Source organism: Cavia porcellus, unplaced genomic scaffold (genome assembly GCF_034190915.1).
Source record: "Cavia porcellus strain 051 isolate PalLab524CR breed Dunkin Hartley unplaced genomic scaffold, mCavPor4.1 scaffold_21, whole genome shotgun sequence".
NCBI classification, from domain to species: domain Eukaryota; kingdom Metazoa; phylum Chordata; class Mammalia; order Rodentia; family Caviidae; genus Cavia; species Cavia porcellus.
In genome coordinates this window covers 35,117,253-35,144,152 of record NW_026947504.1, presented here as the reverse complement: position 1 = coordinate 35,144,152, position 26,900 = coordinate 35,117,253, and the positions used below count along the sequence as shown (strand labels likewise).

Sequence of the window (26,900 nt, the reverse complement as noted above, 5' to 3'; positions counted from 1 at the left end):
ACTGTGCTCTGGGGGCTGGGGATTTAGCTCAGCGGCATAAGCGCCTGCCTTGCAAGCAGGCAGTTGTGAGTTCGATCCCCGGTACCGATAAAAGAAAAAGAGAGAGAGAATGTGCTCTGACCTGTACAAGGAGCTCACAGGAGGATGTCAGGTGCACACAGCAGTCAAGGAGATGGCAGTGAGCTGGGGCCACTGTGAGCCCTCTACCCGGACACCCCTCTGGGCAACAACAAAACTAGTTAAGTCACAACCAGTTAGGCATGGGGTGCCCTGAGGAACAGGTCCTTATGACTCATGGGCTCTTCCCATCCTGTGGCACTGAACTGGCCTACTCCCTTGTTACCTTGTTTTGTAATTGTTTCCCCTGCTCTCAGAGCAATGACCATACCCAACCTTTTTGTTCAAAAAGTATAGTAAGCTGAAAAACTGCATCATTTATCCACAATCATCAAAGCACCTGAGATCTCGTGCTCATTGTAGAAGAATAGAGCTCTTTATTTGAACAGGATAATAATATGAAAAATGAGGATATTTAGTCTAGAAAAGAAACAATATAGAAAAATATAATTTTTTTAATACTTTCTTTCTTTTTTTTTTTTTTATTGGTACCAGGGATCAAACTCATAACCACACACTTGCAAGGCAGACGCTTATGCTGCTGAGTTAAATCCCCAGCCCCTGGAAAATATAATTGTTTGCTTCAAATACTTAAGGAGCTTTTGGATAGACAGGCATTTAACTCACTCTTTGTCATATCTGAAACAATAACTAGAACCCAAGAAGGGAGATGGTGGTGAAGTTTCCAGGATGTAAGTTTCACCCCTAGGCGAGGATATAATTTGGAATAAGAGGAATTTTTGCAAGTTGATATTGTGTAAATTGTAGGAAAACTTACATGTATCTATGTTAGGTATATTATCTTGAACTAAAGCTCACTAAAGAATTCTGATTCTGAGATGCTTTTCAGAATAGCTGAATGTAGTGATAATTTTATAATGAAACTGAATTCTTGTTCTAAAGTCTAAATTATTATTTGCACCAGTCTGGTAGCTGTGAAATGTTCTCTAGGATTAGTGTTCTCTTGATTTCCTGTTAGGTGCACATGGACTCTTCACATTGACCTATCTTGTCTAGCTGAGTTTAGGAAATGAAACCAGGCATATAAGTTGTGTCTGTGGCTATGTTTAACAGATTTAAAGAGGTTCAGGAATTAGCCAGGAAGGAAACTGTCTGCTCTTTTTATTTCCTTTGAAAAAGGATTCTTATACTCAGAGATAAAACAATGTGTTATTTTTGTATGTGAAAAGGATAAATGGACTGTGGAGTTAAAGTGGCTTCTTTAAATAATCACAGGTCTTGTTTGGTTTGGACTGAGCCTGAGCACACGTAGGGCTCTCAAAGGGGAAGTTCCAATATCAAGATCAACAATAAAACTGTTAGCAAATAAAATTATTTTTGAAATCAGTCTACAAACAGCCCCCCCCAACCCTGATCACTTCTGAAATGAACATAGTGCTCAGAACTCAATCAGATGGTTACAATGAAGGTGTGGTACATTTTCATCCAACGATTTAAGATAATCTACAAATTATTATTGCAAGTCATAACCATAATATATAAAAGAACTTTCTTATAACAGATGTAGGCATTGCTACATTTCAATAGCATTACACATAAAGAAATTTTAACAACTATCATTATAAACATTTTTTAAACTATTAGTGGATTCAATAATGACAGAACATAAAATGATTTCCTTGGAGTCCTGCAGTCTCAATACTTGACATGTCATTAGAGGTATGATTTCACCCTGCAGTGCAATAAAACTTCTCTGAGCTGAAAAGGCAGAAATCTCTACTAGTGGCCCAGCTAAATTCATCAGGAGCTGTAAAACAGAATTGTAAAGGAGTGTAAAACACTCCTCCAGTGGAAGGATCCTCTTTGCCCACCCGCCTTTCCTATCTAACTGAAAAAGTCAGAGAGTGTAAGCTCAGGGGAGGAGGGCCCTACAGTTCTACCCTCTCTTTTATGCTTGTCACTTGGTCTTGAACTAGTGCTTTTGCCCAAATCCCTTGTGGTCGTCTTAACAAGCATATGGCCATTAAAACACTCCCTAAAGCAAATTCACAAAAATAAATCACAGAAATCAAAAATACAACAGATTATTCTATATACATCTATATACATCATTTCTTTACATATGTTCTTTGAGAATTGTTTGCCCCATGTTTAACCTGATAGAATCCATACATTTCTCTCCCTTTTGTTTCTTGCAAGCCTGTTTTCCTCTTTGGCCCTAATGAGCCCATTCATTCATTCTCATTCTCATTTTCTCCTCCCCACCCAGTGAGTCCCCTTGTCTCTCTCTGGTCCTACTGAGCCTGCTTTTCTCTCTGCTTTCTCTGATGATATCACTATCCATGCACTTCTCCCCCTTTTGTGTGCTAAGCAGTGTCCCCTCATCTTCTATTTCTCCTTATCCTGGCCCCACATTGGGCACCAGTATGCTGAGTCCTGTGCAGCTCTTTAAGTTTCAGGGGGGGAAGAATGACAAGAGGACAAACAAAATAAAGTTAAGAAAAAAAGAAAGAAAGAAAATAAAGCTAAGAGACAGAAAACTCAGGTCAGGTGGAGCCCTCTCTCCAGATGGGAGGAACAGAAGGGAGCAGCTCAACCACTGCAGTGTGTTCATTTATACATTTAGAAAGTTGATGTCAGATGAGACCTCTTCACCTAACAGCTCCTATTCTCAGGGCTGGAACACTTGTTCACACGGGGTGCCTGGTACCTTCAGGGCATTCCTTAGGCACCTGCTGTTCTCAGCTTCCTATATGCCTGCGATCCACCACTAGCTCAGCCCCTCCCACCACAGTCAAACATTCAAAAACTAGTGATGGAATTCAGTTGGGATGATTAAGATCTTTGTAGATAATTCTGACGGCAAAATAATTCAAACTCAAAAAATATTAATTTTAATTCCTCCTGTGGAAGCTAGGTAATCATGAATCTTCATAGGGTATTACAGAAGTGTATATTAGGAGAATGAACTTGAGTTGGGCCTATGTGCTTCTATTTTAAGCTCATATCAAACACAGGGAAATGTTTTAAACAAGCAAGCACAATCCTTCTTAACTTTTGCAACAACCCTACAAGGAAGTTCAGCTATTTAAAGTAGGAATCAAGGCACACAAAAGTTAAAAGATTTTAGGACTGCACAAATAGGAAGTGGCAGAGCTGAGACCTGGGATCTGCTCTACAGTACCTCAACTCTAAAGCAACAGAGCATGTAGTTAATGAGAACCCCCTCTGAATCCAGGTGCCTCTGGACTACTTTGGCAACTTACCTACCTTCCTTCAATTTTCTCATGATGTAATGGACCTGTTAAAAATACTTTACTAACCTTTGTATAGCTACTGTAACAACACAGCTAAAACACAGCATCTGTCATAGTATACTATGTGTTAAGGTGATGTGCCAGGTTCTAGTTCAACAAAGTTCTCTGTATTTATGCTTTTCCCACACATACCCAGTGAGTCGCCCAATGGTGTTCCAAACCACGGAACACTTTGGCTTAAGGCTTAGCTTGTTGTCATAAAAGTGAATGTTATAGAACTAATGTCACAAATAGTAACTTTTTAAGTATCTTCAACTTAACATTATTCTGGAAATCTGTACTTCAAGTTTAACCTGAATACAGTACTTTCACAAGTCATTGTCATGAAGAGTGGTTCCAAACTTGTATACAGAGATTCGTAAAACATTTCATAGATTGCTGTAAAGATCTGCAAGCCAATTTTAATATTTCAAGAAGCTTTTGAGAAACTACATACTAAGTCAAACAGATCACTTCTCACTGGGTTTTAGATGGAAGGAGTTGGATTGGTTGATTAACTCATGCTGATCAGGACTGCTAAGAGTCAGGTCTAGAATTTTCTTTTCATCCATACCTAAAACTTTATTGAGACTTGCTCTGAGCCATGGTGGAAATACAAAATGAACAAGAACACGCCCTTCTCTTAAGGTCCTAATAATTTAGTAGGTCATAAACCCACCTCATTGATTATTTCAAGCTAAAATAACAAGTGAACCAAAGAATAAAACCTAAACCATCCTGTGGCACCAGGCAAACTTCTCAGGGAGGGTGGTAGTTCAATTGTGTCTAGAAAATGAGTCAAAGTCAACTTGAGTCAAAGTCCGATTCATTTTAAGTGTAAAAGACGAATTATGATACATGTAGTATATTTGGCTGAAAACAAAATCTGCCCTGCACTGGCAGTCCAAAAAGTGATAAGAAATAGAAAGAGAGGGGCAGGGACAGGGGGAAAGCCTTCAAAATAATCCCTAACACCTAGTTTACACAGGTGACCTGTGAGGTAAGGGCTTCTCTAACCTGTACTTTTTAAGGATAAGGAAACTGAGGCAGAGTTCTTGGTCTACAGTGTAGCTGCTTCTAGGGTTCAGGATGGCTCCTGGCCAGCTCCTGCTGAAATCTGTGCTTGATCCGTAGTCAAGCCAGGAACTGAGGCCAAAGTGCCCTGTGTATTTTGATGCTGTGACAGTGCAGGAGGCGAGGTGAATGGTGCCGTTGCTGCAGTCCCAGCAGACTGGTGCACGCAGTGTCACATGCCAGAGCCAGCGTGCTGCTACCAAATGGTACAGTACAGGCTTTGAGAAAAGCCGACCTCCCTAACTTCAACAAATCATACCAGCCGCTAGAACTCAGCCCACCCCACGTGTCTCCTGACCTTGCTCTCCCAGGAGGGATGGTGTGAAGCCTGGGGCAGTATCTGACACAAAAGTATAGTTAGGTAGGCATGGTTGCACGCATCCATAATCCCTGCTACTTAGGAAGATTACAGTTGAGGAAGATTGTCAAAATGTAAAGCAAACCAACAAAAAAGCCCCAGTGGGGATCTCACTCAGGGGCAAAGTGCTTGCCTCACATGGCTGAGGTCCTGTTAAATCCATTGTACCAAAACATAAATAACAAAAAAGACGCAATTATCCATGCTTTTGTCATCGGCCACGTTTTGGTCAGCATCCCAAATGAAAACAGCCTGGTTCATGTCCCGAGGCTGGCCTTTCACATATGTCATATGGAAGAGATTGACCCTGATGCCCTGCTCTTGCTCCTAATTATTATGAATTCCAATTTAAATTTTCCCTGGCCTCTTGCTCTGCCAAGTGCAGCTGAGCTATTTCATACACTGCTCATCAGCTATCACCAGTGAGTTGAAGCTGGTCTGTTCACACCAGTGGATAGTTAACCCTGGAGAAAACACCTATGTGCTTGCTCAAATCAGTCTATCCATCATTAGACTTTCCTGACAGTTATTTTTCAAGACCAGAGATAAAGATGTCAAGCGAGACGGAACATGGATACTACATTACCCATTGTAAAATTCTACTTCTGTCTATATTATTAATATTAAATAGGTCTTTCCTGCCTGATCAATGTTTATGTTAGAGGTGTTTTTTAATAAGTGGATTCCTTAAATGTGTTAAGTGTGTGTTCACACGCAAATATAGTCAGTCCCATTGAAAGGAATTTTGCTTGAGTAAGGACTATGGAATTAAGATTTTGGGGCTCAGCTTCCTACCCCCACAGAATGCAGTGAGAAAGTTCCCACAACTAGAAAGGGTCTCTGGCAGCACATTCCGAGTGGGAAGCGTCTGCAGAGGTTCCATGCTGACAGTGCTACGTCTCAAGATATTATCAGTGTCTGTGACAGCCACAGGCCACTGTGCCCTGCCTTCAGTAGGCCCACCAAATTCCCCAAAACTGTAGCATAAGCAAGGGTGTGTGTGTGTGTGTGTGTGTGTGTGTGTGTGTGTGTAAGGTAGTATTTAAATTCACATTGAAAGAAATTCACATTCAAATGAACTTGAGTTTACAGTGTTGCCCCTGTGAGGATGCAGTGACGGGAAATAGTATCATACTTTGAGATTTCTTTAAAGAAGTTGTTTTGAAGCTCATGAGATTGAGGGCAACTTAACTGCAAGCTGCCCAAGGAGACAGTGAAGCCAGATTCATCAACTCACTTGGCCACTATTACCCGGTTATCTCTTACATGCCACGCGCTCCTGAGCACAGGGGATGTGGCCGTAAACAAAATCACTACAGTCCCACCTGCTGCTGTTTCGCCAGAAGGTTGGCACATTCAGCAGTTCAGAGCTGAGTATCAGGCTGTGGACGCCAGCCCCACCCTTCCTCTTACCACCAAACAGCAGCCCGGGTCAGATCTGGGACCGGGGTTGTGGTCCACAGTTACTAGACCAATACACAGGGACAGGGTATGCCCTGACTTCCTCGACAGCCTCATCAAAGTGTTCAGAGACAAACAGAGCAGATATATTTGTCTATTTGCCCAGCCTGGGAAGTGGGGTATAAGATAAATAAGATGCTGCCTCGGCTCACGTTCTGGTAGAGAAACAGCAAAGCCAAAGCATGAATGTGCGGAAGGCTGGTGAGTCTAGGACATGGCAAGTATTCTGATGGTACCTGAGCTGAGACTGAAAGAGAGAGCCAACGCTAAGCACACACACCTCGGCCATGCGGGGCTGCCCTGTGGTGCTGGGGGCCTCAAGCTTGCGAGTACACCCTCTGCCACTGAGCCACGCACCCCCAGCCCAGGATCTAGATTTTTAGTAATGGGCACAAGCTGCATCTGAGGCAGTAGAATTAAGTTGGAGCAGGCTACCCCAGCAGCCTTGCTAAGAACTGACAGGCAGCAGTGACAGTGCATTAGGGGAGGTGACAACTGCATGAGCTGGGGAAGCAGATGCTGTGAAGGACCAGGCAGAGGATGAACATCAGTTTCCTCTCCATGCAGGACACTTTGCAATGAGGAATGTGGCCTCTGAGAGGTTAATAAGCACGCTAAGGGCTGAGGAGATACGACGGCAGTGTGACCCATCCTTGGAAGCCTACTGTCAGGCACCCAGTGTCCCCACCACTCTAGACTGTGTGACTCTGGGCAGGAGGCTCCACATCTGGGTCTCCGGTTTCTCAGTCATCAGACAGGAACCAGCCAGCTCCTAGGGGAGGTGTGAGTCCTGGTGACTGCATACAGCTCAGTCTTTAGCAGCAGAGTCCACAGGACAGCAAGCACTGTGAATACCCGGTCTTGTGATCTGCAGGTTCCTAGCATGTATGTTTGCCAGGACTCAGGGTGGGGCACATTCCCTGACCCCAGCTGCCCATGATGTAGTTCCTGCCTCCAGGCAGTTGCTCCAGACCCTGTGCCCTGCTCCTGGCCCCTGGTTCACACTGCCTTTGGTGCCCGTCACTGTTCCTGCAGCCGGTACAAGCCTTGCTGCAGACCAAACTCCATTCCCAGTGCCACTTCTGCCAGAAGACGCCAGATGCCTCAACCTCAGAAGCTCTCCTTAAATCTAACCACTTTGCATTTGCCATCAGTCTCTTGCTTAGGTCTGAACGGGCTTCTAGAAGGCAGCAACTCCCCTTCCTCCTCTTCCCACCTCCTCCAGCACCCATCCTGGCTGCTAGCTGACTCTGCCTCAGAGCCCAGAAGATAAAGCTCTTAGGAAACCCAGACATTACTGCCACCCGCTGCAGAGGGTGGTTGTGAGTGGTGTATGAGTCTCCAACCAACGGTCTCATCATCCACATCATTGTCCTGAGAAAGAAAAAGCTTCTCTTGTTCTTGGCCTACCTTAATGTAAACCTGTCTCATTTTAGTGAAGTAAAAGGCTATGGGCATTACTGCAGATTTCTTGGGAAATTACACTCTACTGCTCTGGCCCTCTGAAGCTTCCTTTATGAATTCCAAGGCTTTCCTCTCTGGAGGTGTCCCTTAAGAGCTCAGGGTCCTTTGGGAGAGGGGGTGGAGCTGGGAGGAACCTTGCTCTGCTTTGATCTCTGTCACCCTGGGAAATGAGGTGACTGGGGGGATCCAGGCCATGCACTCATCTCTTCTCATCCCAGGCGACACTCTGGCTGCTGACGAGGTTAGAAATGGAGACCGCGAGGCCAGAGCCGAGGACTGTGGGTGGTTTGGAGTGGCTCTTTCAAAAAGAACAAGCAGGCAAAACTGTGACTGTCCTTGAGTTTTATTTTTATTTTTCAAGTCTGCTTTGAAGAATTTTGTGAGTCCCAAAGGAGCTCTTTATGTCACTTTTTCCTTTTTCTTTAGAATTTCCTCTGAAACGCATTAGGAGGATTTAGCATGTTCCAGATTTAGCACATTAATGGACTTTTGTTCCTGCCTTCTTTTTTTCCCCCATTTTTAATTTCCCCTTTGATTTTTAATTAGCCATCCCTGGGATTTCAAAATTTGCAAACTCAACAGTGGAACTTCCGGAAAGCCTTTCTTGGGTGGGCTTGTGAGGCTCTGCAGGCTGGCAGGTCACATCCTCCAGGATGGGCCGCACGGGGCCCAGGACCTGGGAACCAGGAGCACCCTGCATCTCACGCTCCTCCTCAGCAGCATCTTGGTGATTTTCTCTCCTCAGGAACCTCAGACAAGTCTAACCTGGAGCTGATCACCCTGACCTGCACCTGTGTGGCCGCCACCCTCTTTTGGCTCCTGTTAACTCTCTTTATCCGGAAACTGAAAAGGGTAAGACTAAATCTGGTGAAGCGCTTTGTGTCTTTTTACAGAATATTCAGAATTTACCAGTTGGTGTTTAGAGCAAGCTCTAGGAACCTCTTCTGTCTCCTCCTTTTCCTCTGTCTCCCTGACCCAGAGAACATGGAAAACAAGATTAAAACACCTCTAATGACAAGTGAAGTATGCAAAAGAGACACTGGGACAATGAACAGATGACTATTCTCAGAGGCAGAGAAACTGCGAGTGTTTTGATGTAAAAACTATGTAGTGGTCTTTCTTCTTTGCTGGGGATCAAAGCCGGGCCTTGTGCCTGTAACTGGGTACCCATCACTGAGCTGCGCTCCCGACCTTGAAAGAGTCTTTACACTTAGCATGGGCTCTGCGAGGTCTTCATAGCCTTAACCTTGCTCTCTGCTAACTGATAAAAGATGATAAAATATAATAGAGCCACCTCCGACGTGGCTCTCCTCAGATTGTAGGCACACAAATAAGGACACTGCTGCTCTGTCCTCTCTGGATTACAGTGGTCCCAGAGCATAGTCAGCAGTGTGAGGTCCTGGTTGGAACCCAGGACCATGGAGTTCTCTAACAAGGCTGCACAGAGATTTGGTGGAAAGGTAACGGTCAGTCAGTCAGGCCTTGGAGGCTTATTGCGAGCTTCTCAGTGTGGCGTGTGCTTGCCCAAGTGTGCAGTCTGGGAGGAGACAGACTTGTAGTGACACGGTCAGATGTCACCCTGCAACTCTATGTCAGCCAAAAGCATTCTCCAACCACAAGGTGTACAAGAGGGTGGCCAGGCCAAGGAAGGAGGAGGAAGTTAGAGGACAGAGGGAGTCGCGTTTCTGAGACTGGGCCAGGCAGGGTGACACAGTGAGCAGGAGAAACGCAAGGCCAATGGGGCTGCGATGGGGACACGAGCAGCCGCTATGAAGTCACACTGCTCAGGAAAGCCAGGACGGGCTCGAGAGCCTGGCAAGGCACAGCCCCATTAGCCATCGGAAGGAACGAGTCTGTTCCAAGAGCCAGGCAAGCCTCGGGGATGGGAGGGATGTTAAGTGGAGACTGTAGATGTGTGACATCATCTGTGTCTGGAGAGTTTATTTTGGCTGCTATGCGAGTGGACCAGAGAGGAGGCAGAGTGAACGGGGTGCTGCCCTGCCAAGAGTCATAACGGTCAAACAGAAAGTGATCTAGAGCCGACTCAATGGCTAGAGTTGAGAGACGTGCAAGAGACTGAAATGCAGGCCTTACAGGGTCAGGAGCCCTCACGATTTCGAGAGATTAGCACTTATTAATGTGCAGCTCTTACCAGAAGCCTTTTATGGAGTATCTATCTCGGCTAATCCCTCCCAAAATGCAAAGGATAGGTAGATTATTATTTTCATTTTAAAGAGAGAGAAACAGAGGCTCAGGGAGGTGTTACTGTTCAAGTCATTACAGCTGAGGCTTCATCTCAAACCCTGGCTCTTTGATCTCATGCTCGATACTCCAAACCAGTAAAGACAGCACTGGTTATTGGAGGCAGGGCTCGTGATGCGTATGTGACACGAGGAGTCCTACCATACAATGACTGATTTGAGACACGACAGTTAAGGCCACTGCTTTAGGAGGAAACAGAGCCCACCATAGTTTTGAGAGAGACAATGTGATATCTAGAGGTACAGCTCTAACAAGAGCAGAGCTTGCCAGATCTGTGAGACAGGAATAAAGGTACAAGAGTTCCAAGGAGAAGGGCGAAAAGACTCCAGAGAACACAACGCTTGAGGCAGACTTTGAAGCTGTAAGAAAAGCAAAAGAGTTGATCTTGCTTCTTCCTACACCCCAGAGTAGGACACCAGTCTGGGTAGTCAGCCTGTAGGACTGGAGTAGAAATCAGACTATGAAGGTAAACTAAGACCAAATTAAGTGCCTTCTATTTCTAAACTCCATTAAGATGCTGGTGATAGGAATAAAATTATTATCTCAAAAACACAGTGTCTTGCCAGGCAGAGTGGTACATGAACGTAATCCCCAGCACTTGGGAGGCTGAGGAAGGAGGATCATAAGTTCAAGGCCAGCCTGGGCCAGACAGCAAGAATGTGTCTCAAAAAATTTTTAAAGTAAATAAACAGCAGAACGCCTCTAAAATTTGATCATAGGCTAAGTATACAGATCAATTCCTCATGATGGATATACAGATATAACAAGCATATACTATAATTTTTTTAAAAAAATTTGATCATGGGAGGCAAAAAGGAAGAAGATATCAAAGATTCCTGCCAGGTGAGGAGCTAGGGGTGCAGTTCAGTGGTGCTACACTTGCCTTCTATTCAAAGGGTTTGGAACCCTTCCTTGGGTTCCATCGCTAGCACTGAAAAAAATAAGCCATGTGGTTTCTCTAATCACAGCGTAAGTTCCTCACTGATGGATTGCATTTTATCTTTTTATCACTGGCTTGCTCACAACCTTTTTGTAATCATAGCTGTCATTCACTGATGTGTATGACTGACCATGTCCTGCTCCAATAGCTCGACATGGATTACTTTACTTTATATTCACAACCATCCTGAGATAAGTCTGATCATTATCACTATTGTCCAGATAAGGAAACTGGACTTAGAAGATTAAGCATCTTGGCCGAGATTGAGGCTGGTCAAAGGCCGACTGTGACACAAGTCCAGGCATTGGTCTCCACGCCAAGCGTGGAGTCACTGTTCAGGGTTAACGTCATCTCAGAATAAGTATTTGTCAACTAACACTCAACTGTCATTCTTCCCATAAAGACCTTAACATCCGTGTGGTGTTTCTTTGTCTATCTTACTGACAGTAAGCCATAACATGCCATGGTGACCTTGCCGCCTCCTGCCTGTCTCACTGTCTCTGTCACACTACTGCCATGCTCCCTACACATGCTGTGTAAACCCTAGACACTCCCTGCTAGGTGTATCAGTCAGTATTTACTAAAGAAACAGACATCACACAAGATAGAAGATAAGTAAGAATTTACGAGATGGTGGCTCCCACAGAGCTGGATGAGGAAGAGTGCGGGGGTCTCTGCACACTGGAAACAGAGGTTGCAGGAGGTCTGGGGCTCACTGCAGTGTCCCTTGTGAGTCACTGGGGTTGATGGGTCCCCAGTGAAAGACTAAAGAGTTTATGCCAGAAAGCTGAGGATCTCAACAAAAGTCAGGAAATGATGTCCCAGGTGAAGGCAAAGCCTGGCGCCCCTGTGAGGAAGCAGGAGCAGGTCCCGCCTCTTTCCCTTCCCCCATACCAGGTCCAGGTGAAAAGCCAGTATGGAAATGCTGAGCAAATTAGTTGAGCTTCTCTTACTCAAAGCAATAGAATCAATCAACCATCACACGAGGCTTCATCATTTTGTAGAATAAGAATGATTTCCAGTGATGGATGAGGTGAGCCATGATAGCCCAGAGCAGCGTGTTACGGGCAGATGAAGATGGCAGGCGTGAAATGGTATGGATGGAAAGACAGCCTTCCCTACTTTAGCTCTGATTCAGGTTAGGGAAAATTCCAGAAAGGAGGGCCTCACCCTCACTGAGACGAGGTTCACATCACTTGTAGGAGAGAATTAGATGGGAAAGATGTTTCCTTTCTGTCCGACAAGAGGGCCCACAGAAATGCAGACATCAGTTCTAGAAGTCTGCCCATTAACAGGGAATATACACATTGTGGGTCTAATATAACATGCAAATCCAGCTATCTATAACCTGACATAGAGGGTATTTACTAGGCTTGGTTTACATTACCAAGGAAACAAGCCTTCAAGCCAGACTTTATCTTACTCATTTGACACCTTCCCAGTGGCCAAATGAACTCGAGAACGTGGTAGTGTGTACGTCTTATATGTCTCCTTGGACTTTGAATAACTTCTGTTTCGTAGTGAAGGTAAACCAGTTATAGGGCATGGTGGCAAGCATCTGTGACTCTAGCACTCTAGGAGGCCAAGGCAGGAGGATCAGAAGTTCAAATACCCACTGGGTAACTTGGGGATACCTTGTCTCAAAAAAGAAAAAGGGCTGGGTGTATAGTTCAGTGCAAAAGCCCTGGTGCATTCCCAGCACCGCAAAACAACAGAAAATGTACTTTGATTGCCCTATGATCCTGGGTTTGCTCTAATACTTCTGGCCTTTCTTGTCTGTCCTATTGCTGGTCCATCTGTGATATATATTCCTGCTTGTACAGAATGGCCACAGAAAGCTATTTTTAGTTACTATTTGGGGTATTAAAAAATGCTTTGCATTTTCTAGAAAAACTATCACGTAATTGTTTCAGAATGAGCATAAGGTCATTGGGGAATCTAAGTGCATTTTATCAAGCTAGAACAGCTGAGCTCATTCTGCAGCAATGGCCTGTGGAGGAAAGCAAGTTGTCTCAAGGGAGTGAGAGCATGCGGGGACATTTGTGAAGAAATGCTCCACTTCCACCTGACCACTGAGTTCTAACCAAATGACCCAAGGCAGTGGATGTTGCCTAGCATGGTTTTAAATTGAATCCCTGGAATTTTTTAAAGTCCTGTTCTCAATGGTGACTTTGACATCTCTTTCTCAGTCTTCTTCAGAAATAAAGACCGACTACCTGTCAATTATAATGGACCCTGATGAAGTCCCCCTGGATGAGCAATGTGACAGGCTCCCCTACGACGCCAGCAAATGGGAGTTCGCCCGAGACAGACTCAAGCTGGGTAATGTATTGATCTGAAAGACTCATACACCTGTCCAACATCTACTGCATGCAAAAGCAAACCAAACCAACAAACCTAATACTCTGAGAGGTGTCAGTGCAAACCGACCTGGGATTCTATCCCCAGTCACCCTCAAAATGAGCACTGGAGATGGGCAGAGAGGTAAAGGATTCTAACGGGATGCTGACACAGCAGGACAAGGTGGCAAACACTTGGGTTTTCACTCAACAGTTGTCAAGCAGAGTCTCTGAGCAGCAGGCACCGATCTAAACGCTGGGGATACAAAGGTCTCTTCCCTCGGAGCTCTCTCTGAGGAGGAAGGCAGAGAGTAGGCTCACATGGGCAGGCGTTCTTCCGGAATGAAATTACTGGGCAGTTAGCTCCTGCACCCTGAATGTAAATCAGGAAGGTGAGGAACAGCAAAATCAAAAATTTGGTGAAAGAGCTGGTACCCTTCAAGGCTAAGGAAAAAAAACCTCTGTCCAAACCCACAAATCACATCCTCCGAGTTTCCTGGGGTGCTGGGAATGTCCCAACAGAGAAGAAAGCTCTAGGAGATCATTTAAGTTTCACTTTTGAAGAACAGAGACTTGTTTTCCAGGTGGAGCAAACAATATAAACAAGCAGGGAATGTGCCTTCCCCAGCTTCCCCCCAGCACCTCCAAGCTCTGACGTCACAATGCGCGTTCACCTCCAGCCCGCGGTGCTGCAAAACAATTGGCGCCTCAATTACTCCCACCCAAAATGTTTGGATTATGGCTTCTAAAAATTTTCCACTGGCTCCGGGGTATGCCAGAGTCATTAGTGGCCAAAACTAGGAAAACAGATAGTGGGCCCAGTGTCCCTGGAGCTTGTCACTCTCGGTAAAGAACTTGCTGTTCTGAACCCAGCGGCAAAATGCCTCCCCCAAAGGCAAACCATATGGAAAGGGGGGAGAGAGCCAAAGGGATTTTCCTCGTTTCCTCTTGGATCTGCTCACCCTGAGAAAGGTCAGCACCAGAAGCGGGTTCTATTGGACTTGGAAGGAAACCTAGGGACTCACTTTCAAGGTGGGGAGACAGGAGAAAGCCAGCATGGCTGCTGATGGGTGAAAAGATCAGCTAAATTTAGAGACGTTCAGGGCAGGTGGCACACTGGAGGAGTTCCTTCTGCAAACCGAAATTACATGGCAGCTAGCCCAGCCCCTCCGTGACCTTGGCAGGCAACGTGGGATCATTTTCCCACAAGCTTGAGCCATTCTCAGGCCATGCTGCTTTCTAGAATTATCAATCACAATCAAATGTGCTTCATGGTGGACAGGACGCATGAGCTTCCCCTCCTGTGCTTTCTGTCCTCCCCAGCTTCACTGTGACCCCCAGCACGTTGGGGGCAGTTGCTAACCCATCTACCAGAATTCCCCTGGGACCCAGAAGCGTCCCGTCACCCAGCTTCAGTGTGTTCTGTCTGGAGACTTTTTATCATTCTTTCCCTTTCTGGAGTTGTCACATGATCCGATCTGGCTGGAGTCCAGGTGAGAGAAAGTGCGTCACACCTGTTAGCTTTGTCGTTCAGTGCACAGAGTGGCTGCAAGGCCCTGGAATGCTCCTCTGGTTAAGGAGGAGGCCTAAGGCTTCTTTGTCTTCTAAGCCAAATATGTGACAAAGGAGTCTGAAGTCGTGCTGAACAAGTGCAAGCAGCCAAAACTCCATCCGGACTCATGGAGTTAAACGGATGTTTTGATGGGCAGAGTTACACTGGGGTTAGAAGCCTAGAGAAACACACAGATCAAGGTTCCTATTAGCAACCCTGGGGAAAGATGGCAGAGTTTATAGCAGCCAATAGATGAATACAGTTGAGTCTTGGGTCAGAAGTTGTTGCTACCATTGAAATTCTTGACATCCAGAACCAAAAGAACTCCCTGTCTTTTTTTCATGATTCCTCAGTAACCCTGGGAGAGAATTCATTCCTAGAAATTTATCACAGAAACTGGAATACTGTCTGACATTGCATCTCTGTTGGAAAATAACGTAAAGGCGGAATTACCTAACAGGGGAAATCCCAGCGGGAGTGAGGAATTTGACACTTGCATGGTGCCTGAGCTGGTGACAAGAAACGTCCCCACCCCACCCTCAGCCCCACCTCTACCCCACCCAGTGTTAGAGAAGGGCTCGGTCCATGCTGCCCTGAACTCTCCCAAGCCACCAGAGACCCTGGGCTGTCCAGGACATACTTGGAGGAGATTCCATATCCCGGCATAATACGACAATGACCTAATCCACTTCTGGGTTAGTTCGTAGCATTCCAGGCAGCACAAAGGAGAGTTTCAAGGGAAAAGATGAGGTCAAGTTCAGTGCAGTTGGGCTCCCTGAAACTGGAAGCTTGGGTCTCTGCAGGAATTAAAGAGCCCGTAAGAAAGAGCCCGTAATAGCTTCATGCTGTTGCAGGAGGCAGCTTCCAAGGGTCTGAACGAAAGAAAAAGGCAGAAGGAGCCAAGTGAAAAGCGGCGCATCCTCACTCCCAGAGGCAGAGCCCCCAAACGCTTGTTAAAAGTGTGTTGTTGTGACGGCTGCGAAGGCGAAGGATTTCCCGTCCCAGACAAGCAAGTCTTAGGTGTGTGTGCAGAGGATCTGATTGGGGAAGGCAGCCAAGGAGGAAAACACCCTGCCTAAGTAAAGCAGGCAATACACGGCTACCCCCGGTGCACCAAGGTTTACCCATCTGGAGAAACTCTCTGCCAGGGCTCTGCACCCATGCGATTTCCATGGACACTTTCAGGGATGCATTTGAACTTACATCCCATTCTGCTGTGTTCTAATCATTTTACAGGAAAAAGGAGTCAGACTGTATCTCTGCCCATGCTGTGTGCTCTGAGAGGCATGGTGTCTCCACAGGGGCACATTTGACAGGGGAAAAACATGTCATGTCACCAGGGTCCCCCTCCTAAATCAAAGCATTGCCCCTATGTGACAATGCAGAAGTAGCCACACAGAAGCTCTTGTGATTAGGCTGGCAACTGAAGGGTTCCCATGTCCTGATGGACGTCTGGAGTAGCAGGCAGAAGATATGAGGCAGAGCCTAAGTGAAAACATTGCAGTCACTGAGCAGTTAACATAAAGCGATAAAGATTCCAGGATGAGGGGGCTGGGGATTTAGCTCAGCAGCATAAGCGCCTGCCTTGCAAGCAGGCAGTCATGAGTTCGATCCCTGGTACCGATAAAAATGAAAAAGACCAAAAAAAAAAAAAAAAAAAAAAGATTCCAGGATGAGAAGGAAACAGAAAAGCTTTATTACAAACCTTATAAGAAATTCTAAGATAACATATATTGAGATGTAGATATAGATCTATGGATGGATAGGTTAATAGATCCATCAATAGAGTCCTTCTTTAGGGGAAGGGACTGGAGTATGACGGAGAAAGGGAGGGTGAAGGTTAATTAAGTAAAGCACATTATCAAAGCAGTCTAGCAAGGAGAACCGGTTTGGGAAAGAAGGGCTCCTGTCGCGTTAACATTTTCACTGTCGAGATTTACTTTTGATCAGTGGTATTTTACTACTTATATTTTCCCCCAGAAGTGTTCCAAAAGAGTGATTTCTTTGGCTCACTCTTTTTGCAGCACAGCTTTGCTAGAGACAATTGTTTCTCCTGATTCTATTTTTTGGTACCAGGGATCAAACTCACAACCTCACGCTTGCCAGGGCAGGCGCTTACACAGCTAAGCTGAACCGCCCCTCCTTCCTGGTTCTGTTTAGCTCTGTCTCCTGCTGTGTTGAAGTTCCCCCTACTGGAAAGGGAGCTGAGGAATTCCAGGGGGTGCCTTTCCCAAAGGCCCTGATTCTTCTGTCCATGCTCCCCATTCTCTTGGGCCCCTCTAGGCACCCAGGACTGTCTGAGAGTGTCTCTGGGCACCTGGTGGGTTCTCACATGCTACTCTCTATTCTGCACTAACTATACAGGGGCCTCCTCTACATCAAGAAGATTCTAACAGTATCCTTAACCCAACTTGGCTTATTCAAGGTGCGGGCTGGGGTGGACAGAAACACAGTGACAGCTATTCTAGGGTTCCATAGTGAGTACATGAAAGAAGTCTTGCTTTGTTATTGCATTGGGCAGCCGCCTCTCTGGAGTTGAAGCAAATTACTACCAGTGGCTGATGGGCTCCAGCACTGAACCAGGAGGATCAGTAACGATCATATAATCTGAGAACAGTTGCCAGACAATATTCTGCCTGGCAAGGAAGTCTGCAAAGTGACTTTGCGTTTATTTCTTAAGTTACAAAACATTATTACAACTTGGCATAGTAACTGCCATTCTTGACTCCTCTCGTTTTGCTGAAGACAGAAGAAATAACCTTACTCGGCAAGAAAAGGGATTTAGGTCAGAGGTGTCTTCTTGGTGATGTTATTGAATGTGCAGAAACCACCCAACCCACTGCCCCTCAGGACTCCATGAAAAGGAAATGGCCGTTTACCTTGCTGAATGCCTTCTAGGGACCTACTGAAGGATGTGGGGGCCTCAGAGATAGAAGAAAGAAAGGGACCCCAGAAAAGTGTCCCTTATTATGTCTCCTATTCCATTCAAAGCTACAGACCTCACACAACAAGTAGGAAAAGGCATTTCCTTCCTGCAAAGAGATTCAAACTCGCCCTGCTGGTTTGGCAAACAAATCAATGTCTTTTCTTTGCAGGCAAATCTCTGGGAAGAGGAGCTTTTGGGAAAGTGGTTCAAGCGTCAGCCTTTGGCATTAAGAAGTCACCCACTTGCCGGACTGTGGCTGTGAAGATGCTGAAAGGTCTGTATGCTGGTTTGGCTGTCACCATCACAAAGCCCCTAAACACTGGTGCAAGTTGAATACAGCCTAGGACTAAGCAGGAGCCGTTTGTGCTCTGGACACATCCATTTCCTCACTGATGCAAGCTGCCCCGCTCCAGGGCTTTTAGACTGAGCCCACCCTAGCTCAGAGTACCTTGTTCATGGCGCACCAGCCAGAACTGGTGATGGGAAAGCAATCTCATCACACTACAGTCTTTCTCCTCTCACATCTCAGGCACGAGTACCAGGGACTTGCAGCCCCTGACACGGGGATTCAAACTGCACTGTCACAGTGTCCTGGGAACAGCTGCATGTCAGGAACCAGCAGGTCTAGCTTGAGCTTGCCCTGACATAAAGCCAGAACTTACTCGATTAGAGCTTTAAGCTGTCCCATGTTGGCAAGTCCTAACCACAAACATTTCCTTTTTAGCAAGTAAAACATTGAATTGTATCTTTCTAGTGCTGAAGGATGCTCCAGCTCCGCAACACTGGGAGGGAGGGCCAACTCACACTGGGATTAGGACCTCTATTAGCACAGACCACCCAAAAGTGCTTCTTTTAAATCTTTTCCTCAGTTGCCTTGAGAGGTGGGTGTTATCTCTGGACAAGGCCCAGAGGGGCGCAGCTGCCTGTAGAGCCACACAGCTTCTCAGTGCAGGAACAGCAGAGGTCTCCGCTGTCTGAGTCTTCCAGCTTTGAGCAAACTGTTCTTTCTCTCAAGCTACAGTGGCACAAAAGCGGGGTTGCGGAGACCTGGCCCCCTTAAACTGATCATTGCCCCCAACTCCTGAACATGAGCGTAGCCTGCTGCATGGAAACGATTCACAATCCTTCCCAGACATGAACAGAGTAGGAAAATCTGCTCTATCAGCTGCTCCTGAGTCCCCGATTGCTACCACCTGCAGGCCTAGGAGGCAGGCAGGCTGTGCTGCTCTGTGCACTACATGTCCCCCTGTGCTCCGCCCAGAAAGGCAGCAAGGTTTATGAACTGCCACACTGACAATCACACCAATATCACTACGGTTAAATGTATGCACCTTTAACTCGCTTCCAGAACCTGATCCTACAGAAACACTTGCATAGGTGACACACAGACTTTCTATGACAGTATGACTATCACAGCGAAAAACCGCAGACAGCCTAAATATCAGGAACACTGTTAATAAAAGTAACAAGCAATGTCTGATATATAAAAGGTGGAAAAGGACAAATTTTAAACATACAAATGATTCCATTTATGTAAACCCTCCACATGTGACCTTTTTGGGTGTTTACAAGTGCATAAAAAGGGTCTGAGTCCCTAACATTGAAGGGGTTGCTTTTAGGTATCGAAGTGGGGTGGAATGACTTAATACTTTACTTTGATCCCCTAACTCCAAATCCTTTTTGTGTAATCTGTGTTCTGGTGCTGGGCATTGAACCCTGGACCTTGTGCAGACTAAAGACACATTCTGTCACCAAGCCATCTCCTGGTCCTCTCCATTACTTTTTATTCCAACTCATATTGTTGGATATTTTGCACTATGACTTTATTTCTTTTTTTTTTTTTTTTTTTTTTTTTTTGAGACAGGGTCTCACTATGCAGTCTAGGCTGGCCTTGAGCTCACTTTGTAGCCCAGGCTGGTCTCGAACTCGCAACGATCCTCCTGTCTCAGCCTCCGGAGTGCTGGGATTACAGGCATGAGCCACCACACCTGGTGACTTTTATATTTCTAAAGATACATGTAAATTTTTCAAAAAATTCCTTAGAAATTAACCAATAAGAACAAACAGGACAAATTCAACTTAGGCTCTAGACTTTGCTAATGCTTGGACTGATGTCCCATCGTCTCTAAGAAAGAAGTTGAAGTCAGATGTCTTCAGAACCCGAGATAACCCTCCAGGAATGGAAGGGTGTAGGGAGAAAATAACACACTGCAAAGATGATTACAGAAATTCTGCCTGCGCTTGGAGGCCACACACGCTCCCTTTCTCTGACTCCCTAAGCAGGGAGAAAGAGGGGAAGTGTGGGTGCACCTGCTGCTCGCAGAGTTCTTGCTGCACCTGTTCGTGCTCCAGAGGGAACCTTTAGAAGGCTCTCTCATTGGGTACCCACTCTGAGTCAGCACATTGCTAAACAAAACTGGGTCCGGTCACCAGGAGGAAATGTTCAGTGAGTAACCCTGTCGCCACACTGGGCCTCACTGTAATCAAAAGGATGTTGGCTCAGGAGGTAGGAGTAATGAAAACAGTCTGGAGATTTGGCCTTTTCTGCAGAATACGAGGAAGTTAATAAAGCAATCGGTGGAGCACTGACAAGGAGGGCAGGAATGCCGCCTGCCTGCCGTGGAGGGAGCCCATTGTCCTGTCGCCCTGACTTTTCCTCACTTCTCTCACAGAGGGAGCCACAGCCAATGAGTACAAAGCTCTGATGACTGAGCTCAAGATCTTGACCCACATTGGACACCATCTAAACGTGGTTAATCTGCTGGGAGCCTGCACCAAGCAAGGAGGTAAGGGAGGGGAGGCTGCTCCGTCTCCAAGCGGTGAGCTCTTGGGTAGCTCCTTCTCTCCACCACCCCCCCCCCCCGTTCCTCCTCACCTCTGAGAAAACGGGCTGTCAGCAGCCCCACAAACATTTATGGAGGGTGCACCCACCTTGCAAATACCTTTCCGGTAAGGTTCAAGACCCAGAAGAGTCTGACTTACTTTTAGATCTCTTTCCGTGAGCTCTGGGCCAGTTGGAGGCATTTTCCTCTCGATAACTTTAAAGGAGAGTAACTAAAAGTGTAAAAGGTTGCACATTCCTTGAACATTTACCTATGAATCATTACAGATGGAGAACTAGGAGGTGGTAAGGTGGGGGACAGAGGGCCAGTCCCTCCACACCCATCGTGCAGACAGACTCTACCCCAGATGGCAAGGGACAGGACCGGGGCTGTGACTTATGACTGAGGCTCCAGCTTGCTTTTGCAAACCTCTCTCCTTGCCTCTGTGGCCAGGGCAGTGCTTGACTGTGGATGTATATTTGTTTTGTGAGCCAAAAAGAAAGGCTCAAGGGAACTGGACTTACAAATATCTCCAAGCCCCAATGAAGGAGGTAGGGGTCAAGGTGCCTTAGGGGAGACCCACCTCCTAGGAGTAGTAGGATAAAGAGCAGTTAAGGGTTAGGGAGGCCGGAATACAGTCGTAGGAACCTAGACACAGCCCCGCACTCCGCCATCATCATCTGATAAGATTTTCTGAAGTTTCTGCTGCTGCAGCTTTGTTCTGTTTCCCACGGAGCTGCACCCGTGAAACTGAGCAAGGCTAACAGGCTCACTCACCTCTCACCGGGGTCTGCATGGAAGCCCTTTCTGAGAGCACAGGACTGCTGGACTCCAGCAGGCATGGGTGGACACTGGACCTCCTCACTAGGGAGGTAAAAAAAAAACTCTGGTAGCAGCTTTTTTCTAGAACCTGAAGGGAAGAGAAGGATGCCTAACAAACATTTAAAACCCAGCAGTTCCTGGTGGTAATAGAAATCTACTCTACTGAGATGAGCTCCCGCCTCCGCGAGCCTCCAAGAAGCACAGAAAGCTTTCTTCCTGGAGGCCTGGGGCCGGATTCCCAGTGTGCTGTCTGCTGGCACAGCCCCGGGTCATTTCAGCTTTGAGCCGCAGGAGTGTCCTTCTGTTCACAGGAGTGTACAGGGCAAAGCAAGGTCTTCATGTTACCACCTGGGCCTGGCCCCGGTGCAGGTGGCCTTGCTTTCGACAGCTGGCCACAGGGGCGGCCAATGACTAACTAGCCTGTTGGCTTAAATGCTTTGACCTTTTTAATTAGTTGGGACAAGAAATAAAACATTAAAAATTTCTGTGATCTTGAAATTTTGTTGGAGCACAGTCATGTTCTTCGGTTGAATTAACAAGGTCTGTTAAGACAGAACCTGAATAGTTGGCCAGTCTGCAAACCCTAAAATATTTACTACCTGGTTCTTTACAAAAAATTTGCTGTAAAACAAAGCTTTACTGGCTCTCACAAGCCCCACAGCAAACTGCACAGACTCTGCCAGGCAGCATGCTGTGGGGAGACAGACTAGATAACCCCTTTTCCCACCTGAGAGGCAGAGAGAAGCTGCTTAGTGATTTCGAGGCCCGTGTGACAGTGACCAGAGACCTCTTGCCAGGGCCTACCTGGGGTGGGCAGAGGATGGCTGCCTTTTGGGCTGTCTTCTCCTCTCTTTTGGGCTTATTTCTCCGCTTCTTCTCATGCCCCTGCACCATCCCTTCTCCATCTATCTTCGTTTTCCATTTCTAGTTTTAAAATCCCTTCTCATACTAAATTGAAAAAAAAAAATCACCATATTCACAGCCTTTCACCCTAGGTTGCGCTCCTAGGCTCTCCTAATATAAAGATCACTTGGTCTGAGGTTTCTCTGGCTGGCTGAGGGCTGGCAACTGGCTGGCTGAGCTGGCACGGCTGAGTATGTGCTGTTTTGTTTTGTTTTGTTTTGTTTCCCTGTAGGGCCTCTGATGGTGATTGTTGAATATTGCAAATATGGGAATCTATCCAACTACCTTAAGAGCAAACGTGACTTATTCTTTCTCAGTAAGGTAAGGATTTTAAAAGAGGAGTTTATATGTTGTTTGCTTTGACAGTAGTGGGTTGCCATTTAGGCTAAACAGGAGAAACCTGTATCAATCATTCCGTTAATGGTTTGACTTAAAACTTTATTTCTGCTCTTTCTTCTCTGTGTTTTCCTTCCATGGTACTCTGCCATACTCTTTTTGTGGGGAGCTCAAAGATTTAATTATCCCAGTGTATGTGCTGATGATGGGAGTTAAATTAGCCACCTACATAAATAACTGCCAAATAATCTTAGTCTCTCTGTCATGTCACGAAAAAAGATGGGGGCTGGGGGCATAGCTCAGTGGCACACAGCACCTGCTTCACAAGTAAAAGTCCTGAGTTTGATTCCCAGTACAAAAAAAAAAAAAAAAAAAAAAAAAAAAGAAAGAAAGAAAGAAAGAAAGAAAGATGCCAGACATAGTTGTGTCCATTTATTAGGGAAATTAAGGATACAATAAACTGAGTGATTTGTTTGTAGTCCTCAGTGGTCGGACCAGAGCTGGAAATGATTTTGTTCACTTCCTACCCCCTTTCTCCCGCTCCACACCTGTGACTTCCTTAACTGACTGAATTAGCCGCATCCACTAAGTAAGAGGTCATAAAAGGAGTACCTAGCAGCTGGGGGTGCAGCTTATTGGTCGAGCACTTGCCCAGCATGTGAAAGCCCTCAGTTCTATTCCCACCAGCAAAAACAAAGCAAAGCAAAACAAAACAAAACAAAACACCTGTGTCCAAGATCTGAGCACTGACAATTCACACTTTGCAATGTGATGATGACAGTGCCGGCTCTTCTCTGAGTAGAAACCCAGGAGGCAACACTTGAACATCATTAGCAAGCAATCGGCAATCGTGGTGATGAAAATGTGTGATGCAAAGGTTAGGCATTCAGGCTTCAGAATCAGGCTTCCTGGATTTAAATCCTGTGTCTTTCTCTTACAAAACCTGGCGTCTTGAGCAAGTTAATCTCTAGGTCTTATTATTTCCAGTATTAAACAGAGCTAATGATAGAGCCCGGGTAATGGGATTTTTAGAAGATTCAAAATCTTTCAGGTAAGCACTCAATAAACATAATCAGTAGCAGCAGTAGCGATCCAGTGAGACACAAAGACAGGGTGTGACCTGGGGATGTAGCTACCGGCAGTGGGCTTTCCTGTGTGTATGAGGCTTTGGGTTGGATCTCCGGTACTGCTGGAATAAAACGCAAACATTGGTTGACTCCAATTTAATGCTACTGCTCTGTATACTGCATGAAATTTCAGGTATCATAGAACGATGCCCATCTCTATCACACTGGCAAGAGTCTTCACACACAAACAAGAACTACTGGACACAGCCAAGTGTCATGACCCATGCCTGCAGCGCCAGTTAGTTGGGAGACTGAGACGGGAACATTGTTTGAGTCCAGGAGTTCAAGACCAGTTTGGGCAACACAGTGAGACGCTGTCTCCAAGACAAAAAAACAAAAAGAGCTACTGGAGACTTGGCCCACTATCACCCATAAGGTTTCATTTAACTGGAGACGTAGGCATCTTGGTTGAACAGACTGGAACGTGAATGCAAGGATATATTTCCCATTTCAAACCAGGCTCTCTAGTCTTTGGAACCTTGATGCTGAAAGCTGTCTTCATGATCAGCTAGGAATCAGTGGAGGTGGACCTTTGACAGCTGGCTGTTAAGACTAAAAGCTCTCAAAGAGTCACCACCACTGATTCATATGCTCGGATTGTAGAGGTGTTCAAAGAAACTAAGCAATTTGTTTAAAAACTCATTTACCATAAGTGAAGCCAAGGGAAAGACCTACGTCTTTTGTTTCATTTTTGTGGTGCTAGGATTGGAACTCAGGGCCTGGCACAGGTGAGGAAGCACTCTACCACTGAGCAGCCTCCCCAGCCCAGATCCGGTTCTCGTTACTTGCTTTTCATTGTTTTCCTGGGCACCACACTGGATAAGGTGGAAACAAACAAACAAGCAATATCAGAAAAAAAAAAAAAAAATCGTGGTGCCCTGGGCTAAAAGCAGTGCAAATTCCTTCGGGTCCTGGAGTCCCGGGCAGGGTTCAGGAGGAGCCAAGCCAGTAGAACCCCCAGGGACTCGAGCAGAATGGAGCTTTCGGGTTCATTCATTCTTTGTTTTGAAGAATGTGCTTCCTTCTCTGGCACTGTTTGCTGGTTCTCCTCCCTGGGCAAACTGATGGCGCTGGGTTTTCCTGGAAAATCCATGGCTGACTTTTCCAGTTAGAACCTAAAGATAGAAAGAAAAGAAAAAGAAGTATAAAACCAAAGGCTAACTTAAAAATAGGGGCTGGGGATTTAGCTCAGCGGCATAAGCATCTGCCTTGCAAGCAGGCGGTCGTGAGTTTGATCCCTGGTACCGGTAAAAAAAAAAAAAACAAAAAAAAACAATGTATGCTTTTCCAAATAAATTTGCCAGGCTCCTTAAATATTACTTGTAGTAAATTCACTGTTCCACCAGTGTTGCTGAAACCTGTATTTCATAGAGGTGGTTACTGATAAGCAAAGCCAAATAAATAGACATTGGTGAGCAGTCAGCAAGGCCAGGTGGGTGACATGTCCCAGGTATAGCTTCTGAGGGTGTGGCTGCCTGGAGAGTTTTCTGGGTGCCGAGCCCTGAGGGAGCCAGGGGTGGGGATCGGCACTTTCCTCCCCCCAGCATTGCCAAGTTTCCTGTTGTGGAAAGGGGCTTGTGGAGAATAAAATTCCAATCTCCTGCTAAGCAGAACCAAACCCTACTGCCTCATGGAAACACAATAACAATTATATTCTTCACCTGCTCTTAGGAAAGGGTGGTTGCCTGAGCAGTGCATAACCCCTCCAGTCTGGAAATCCTGGACTGGATTAGGAGAGCTGAACGCCCGAGGGACCCTGCACAATGCAGTGTCCAGGTGGTGGTGGTCATTCGTTCTGAGGCCCACCTCCCATCCACCATGCTGCAAGGTCTCTTTTGGGGCAGGCACATTGCTCACCTCTATTCTCCTGGGTTTGGTAGGGCTGTCTCTTCTGAGGCTTTCACTCGAGCCTCTGCTTGCTCCCACTGTGCCCTCTGGTGGAGGAATCACTGCTGCTTCGTGGCGTTCCTAGGAAAGCCAAGGGGATGAGAAGGCTGACTGCGGCTAACCCTGCTGGTCTACAAGTGGACAGGGGCGCCACCTCCCCAAGGCCCTGCAGCCCGTGTCGGAGCTGCCTCTGGCAGAGTCCGGGCTAGGTGTGCGATCCATTCCTAAAAGCCCCTGTGTGTGCTGAGTTTCCAGGATCTTAGGTGAATAACTAAAGGCAATAAATATCTTTTATCATTGCACATGAATGGCCAGAACCTATCTTATTGCTGTGCATTGTAAAATCAGATAGAGCTGTGTAGACGAGGGAAAGGAAACCCAGAAAAGTAAGGAGATTTGTTCACTAATAGAAGACCCAGGATATATGCCAGAATGCAGCTGCCCAGTCCAGGATAGGCCTTGTCTACTCTTGATAGGATCAACCTATATCAATTTTGAGTAGAAAAGAAGAGAAAAAAAAATGAAGAAGAAAGAAATTTCTGGTTCCCTCCTCCAAAGAAACCAAAGAAATCAGTAACTGTGCCCTTCTCTTGTAACCTCCCACAGGGACCACAGAGTGAATCCCTGACTGTGCTGGGAATCTCTTTCACCTATCTGAACGAGGACAGAAAGATGACAGAGTCAGGTCATCTTTCACAGGTGGCACAGAGAAGTAGTTCAGAACACAGCTCGGGAATCAGCCAACTCTGGGTACCAGCTTTGCGGTTAACTCTCCATACGTGACCCAACACTTTAAGTCTCTCTCTGGCCCCTTTTCTCCGTAGAATTGCTAGGAGGCTTATAGACCGCTACTGTTCATCATCTGTCTGACTCAAGATGGTGTCCAGGAGAGCAGTGTACTCTCCACAAGCCCAGGAGTAGCCGGTGCCAGGCTCCCTTAGCACCGCATTGCTGATCCAGGGTCTATTTTGTATAGTAACACTCTCTAAGTCCATGTAGGGACCAGGGTCTGCATGCCCATGCCAGGCTCCCTTTCACCCGTGCCCTTCTCGGTCTGTTGTAAGGATGCTGCGTTACACACGGAGCCTAAGAAAGAGAATTCCGAGCCAGGCCTGGAACAGGACAAGAAACCCAGGCTAGACAGCGTCACCAGCAGCGAGAGCTTTGCAAGCTCCGGGTTTCAGGAAGATAAAAGTCTGAGTGATGTGGAGGAAGAGGAGGGTAGGTATTAATTCCTTCCTGTCCTACAGTCT

General features: G+C 46.2%; 1 protein-coding gene and 1 long non-coding RNA gene across 3 annotated transcripts in view; one reads left to right on the top strand and one right to left on the bottom strand.

The window, feature by feature from the left end:
• The window catches only part of Flt1 (fms related receptor tyrosine kinase 1), a 166,883-nt gene that overhangs the window by 118,738 nt on the left and 21,245 nt on the right, over positions 1 to 26,900 (top strand). For both annotated transcript variants that reach the window (XM_003477257.4, XM_013141002.2), the window contains exons 17-22: positions 8,477 to 8,583; positions 13,123 to 13,255; positions 17,920 to 18,024; positions 20,423 to 20,536; positions 22,530 to 22,618; positions 26,712 to 26,868. In XM_003477257.4, coding sequence (XP_003477305.2) covers positions 8,477 to 8,583; positions 13,123 to 13,255; positions 17,920 to 18,024; positions 20,423 to 20,536; positions 22,530 to 22,618; positions 26,712 to 26,868 — 705 coding nt within the window. The remainder of the gene's footprint in view (positions 1 to 8,476; positions 8,584 to 13,122; positions 13,256 to 17,919; positions 18,025 to 20,422; positions 20,537 to 22,529; positions 22,619 to 26,711; positions 26,869 to 26,900) is intronic.
• Positions 23,053 to 26,713, bottom strand: LOC134471963 (uncharacterized). The gene is made up of 2 exons (XR_010041750.1): positions 25,618 to 26,713; positions 23,053 to 24,875 (listed from the first exon to the last, which is right to left on the bottom strand). It is a non-coding gene; the product is annotated as an uncharacterized LOC134471963 (long non-coding RNA).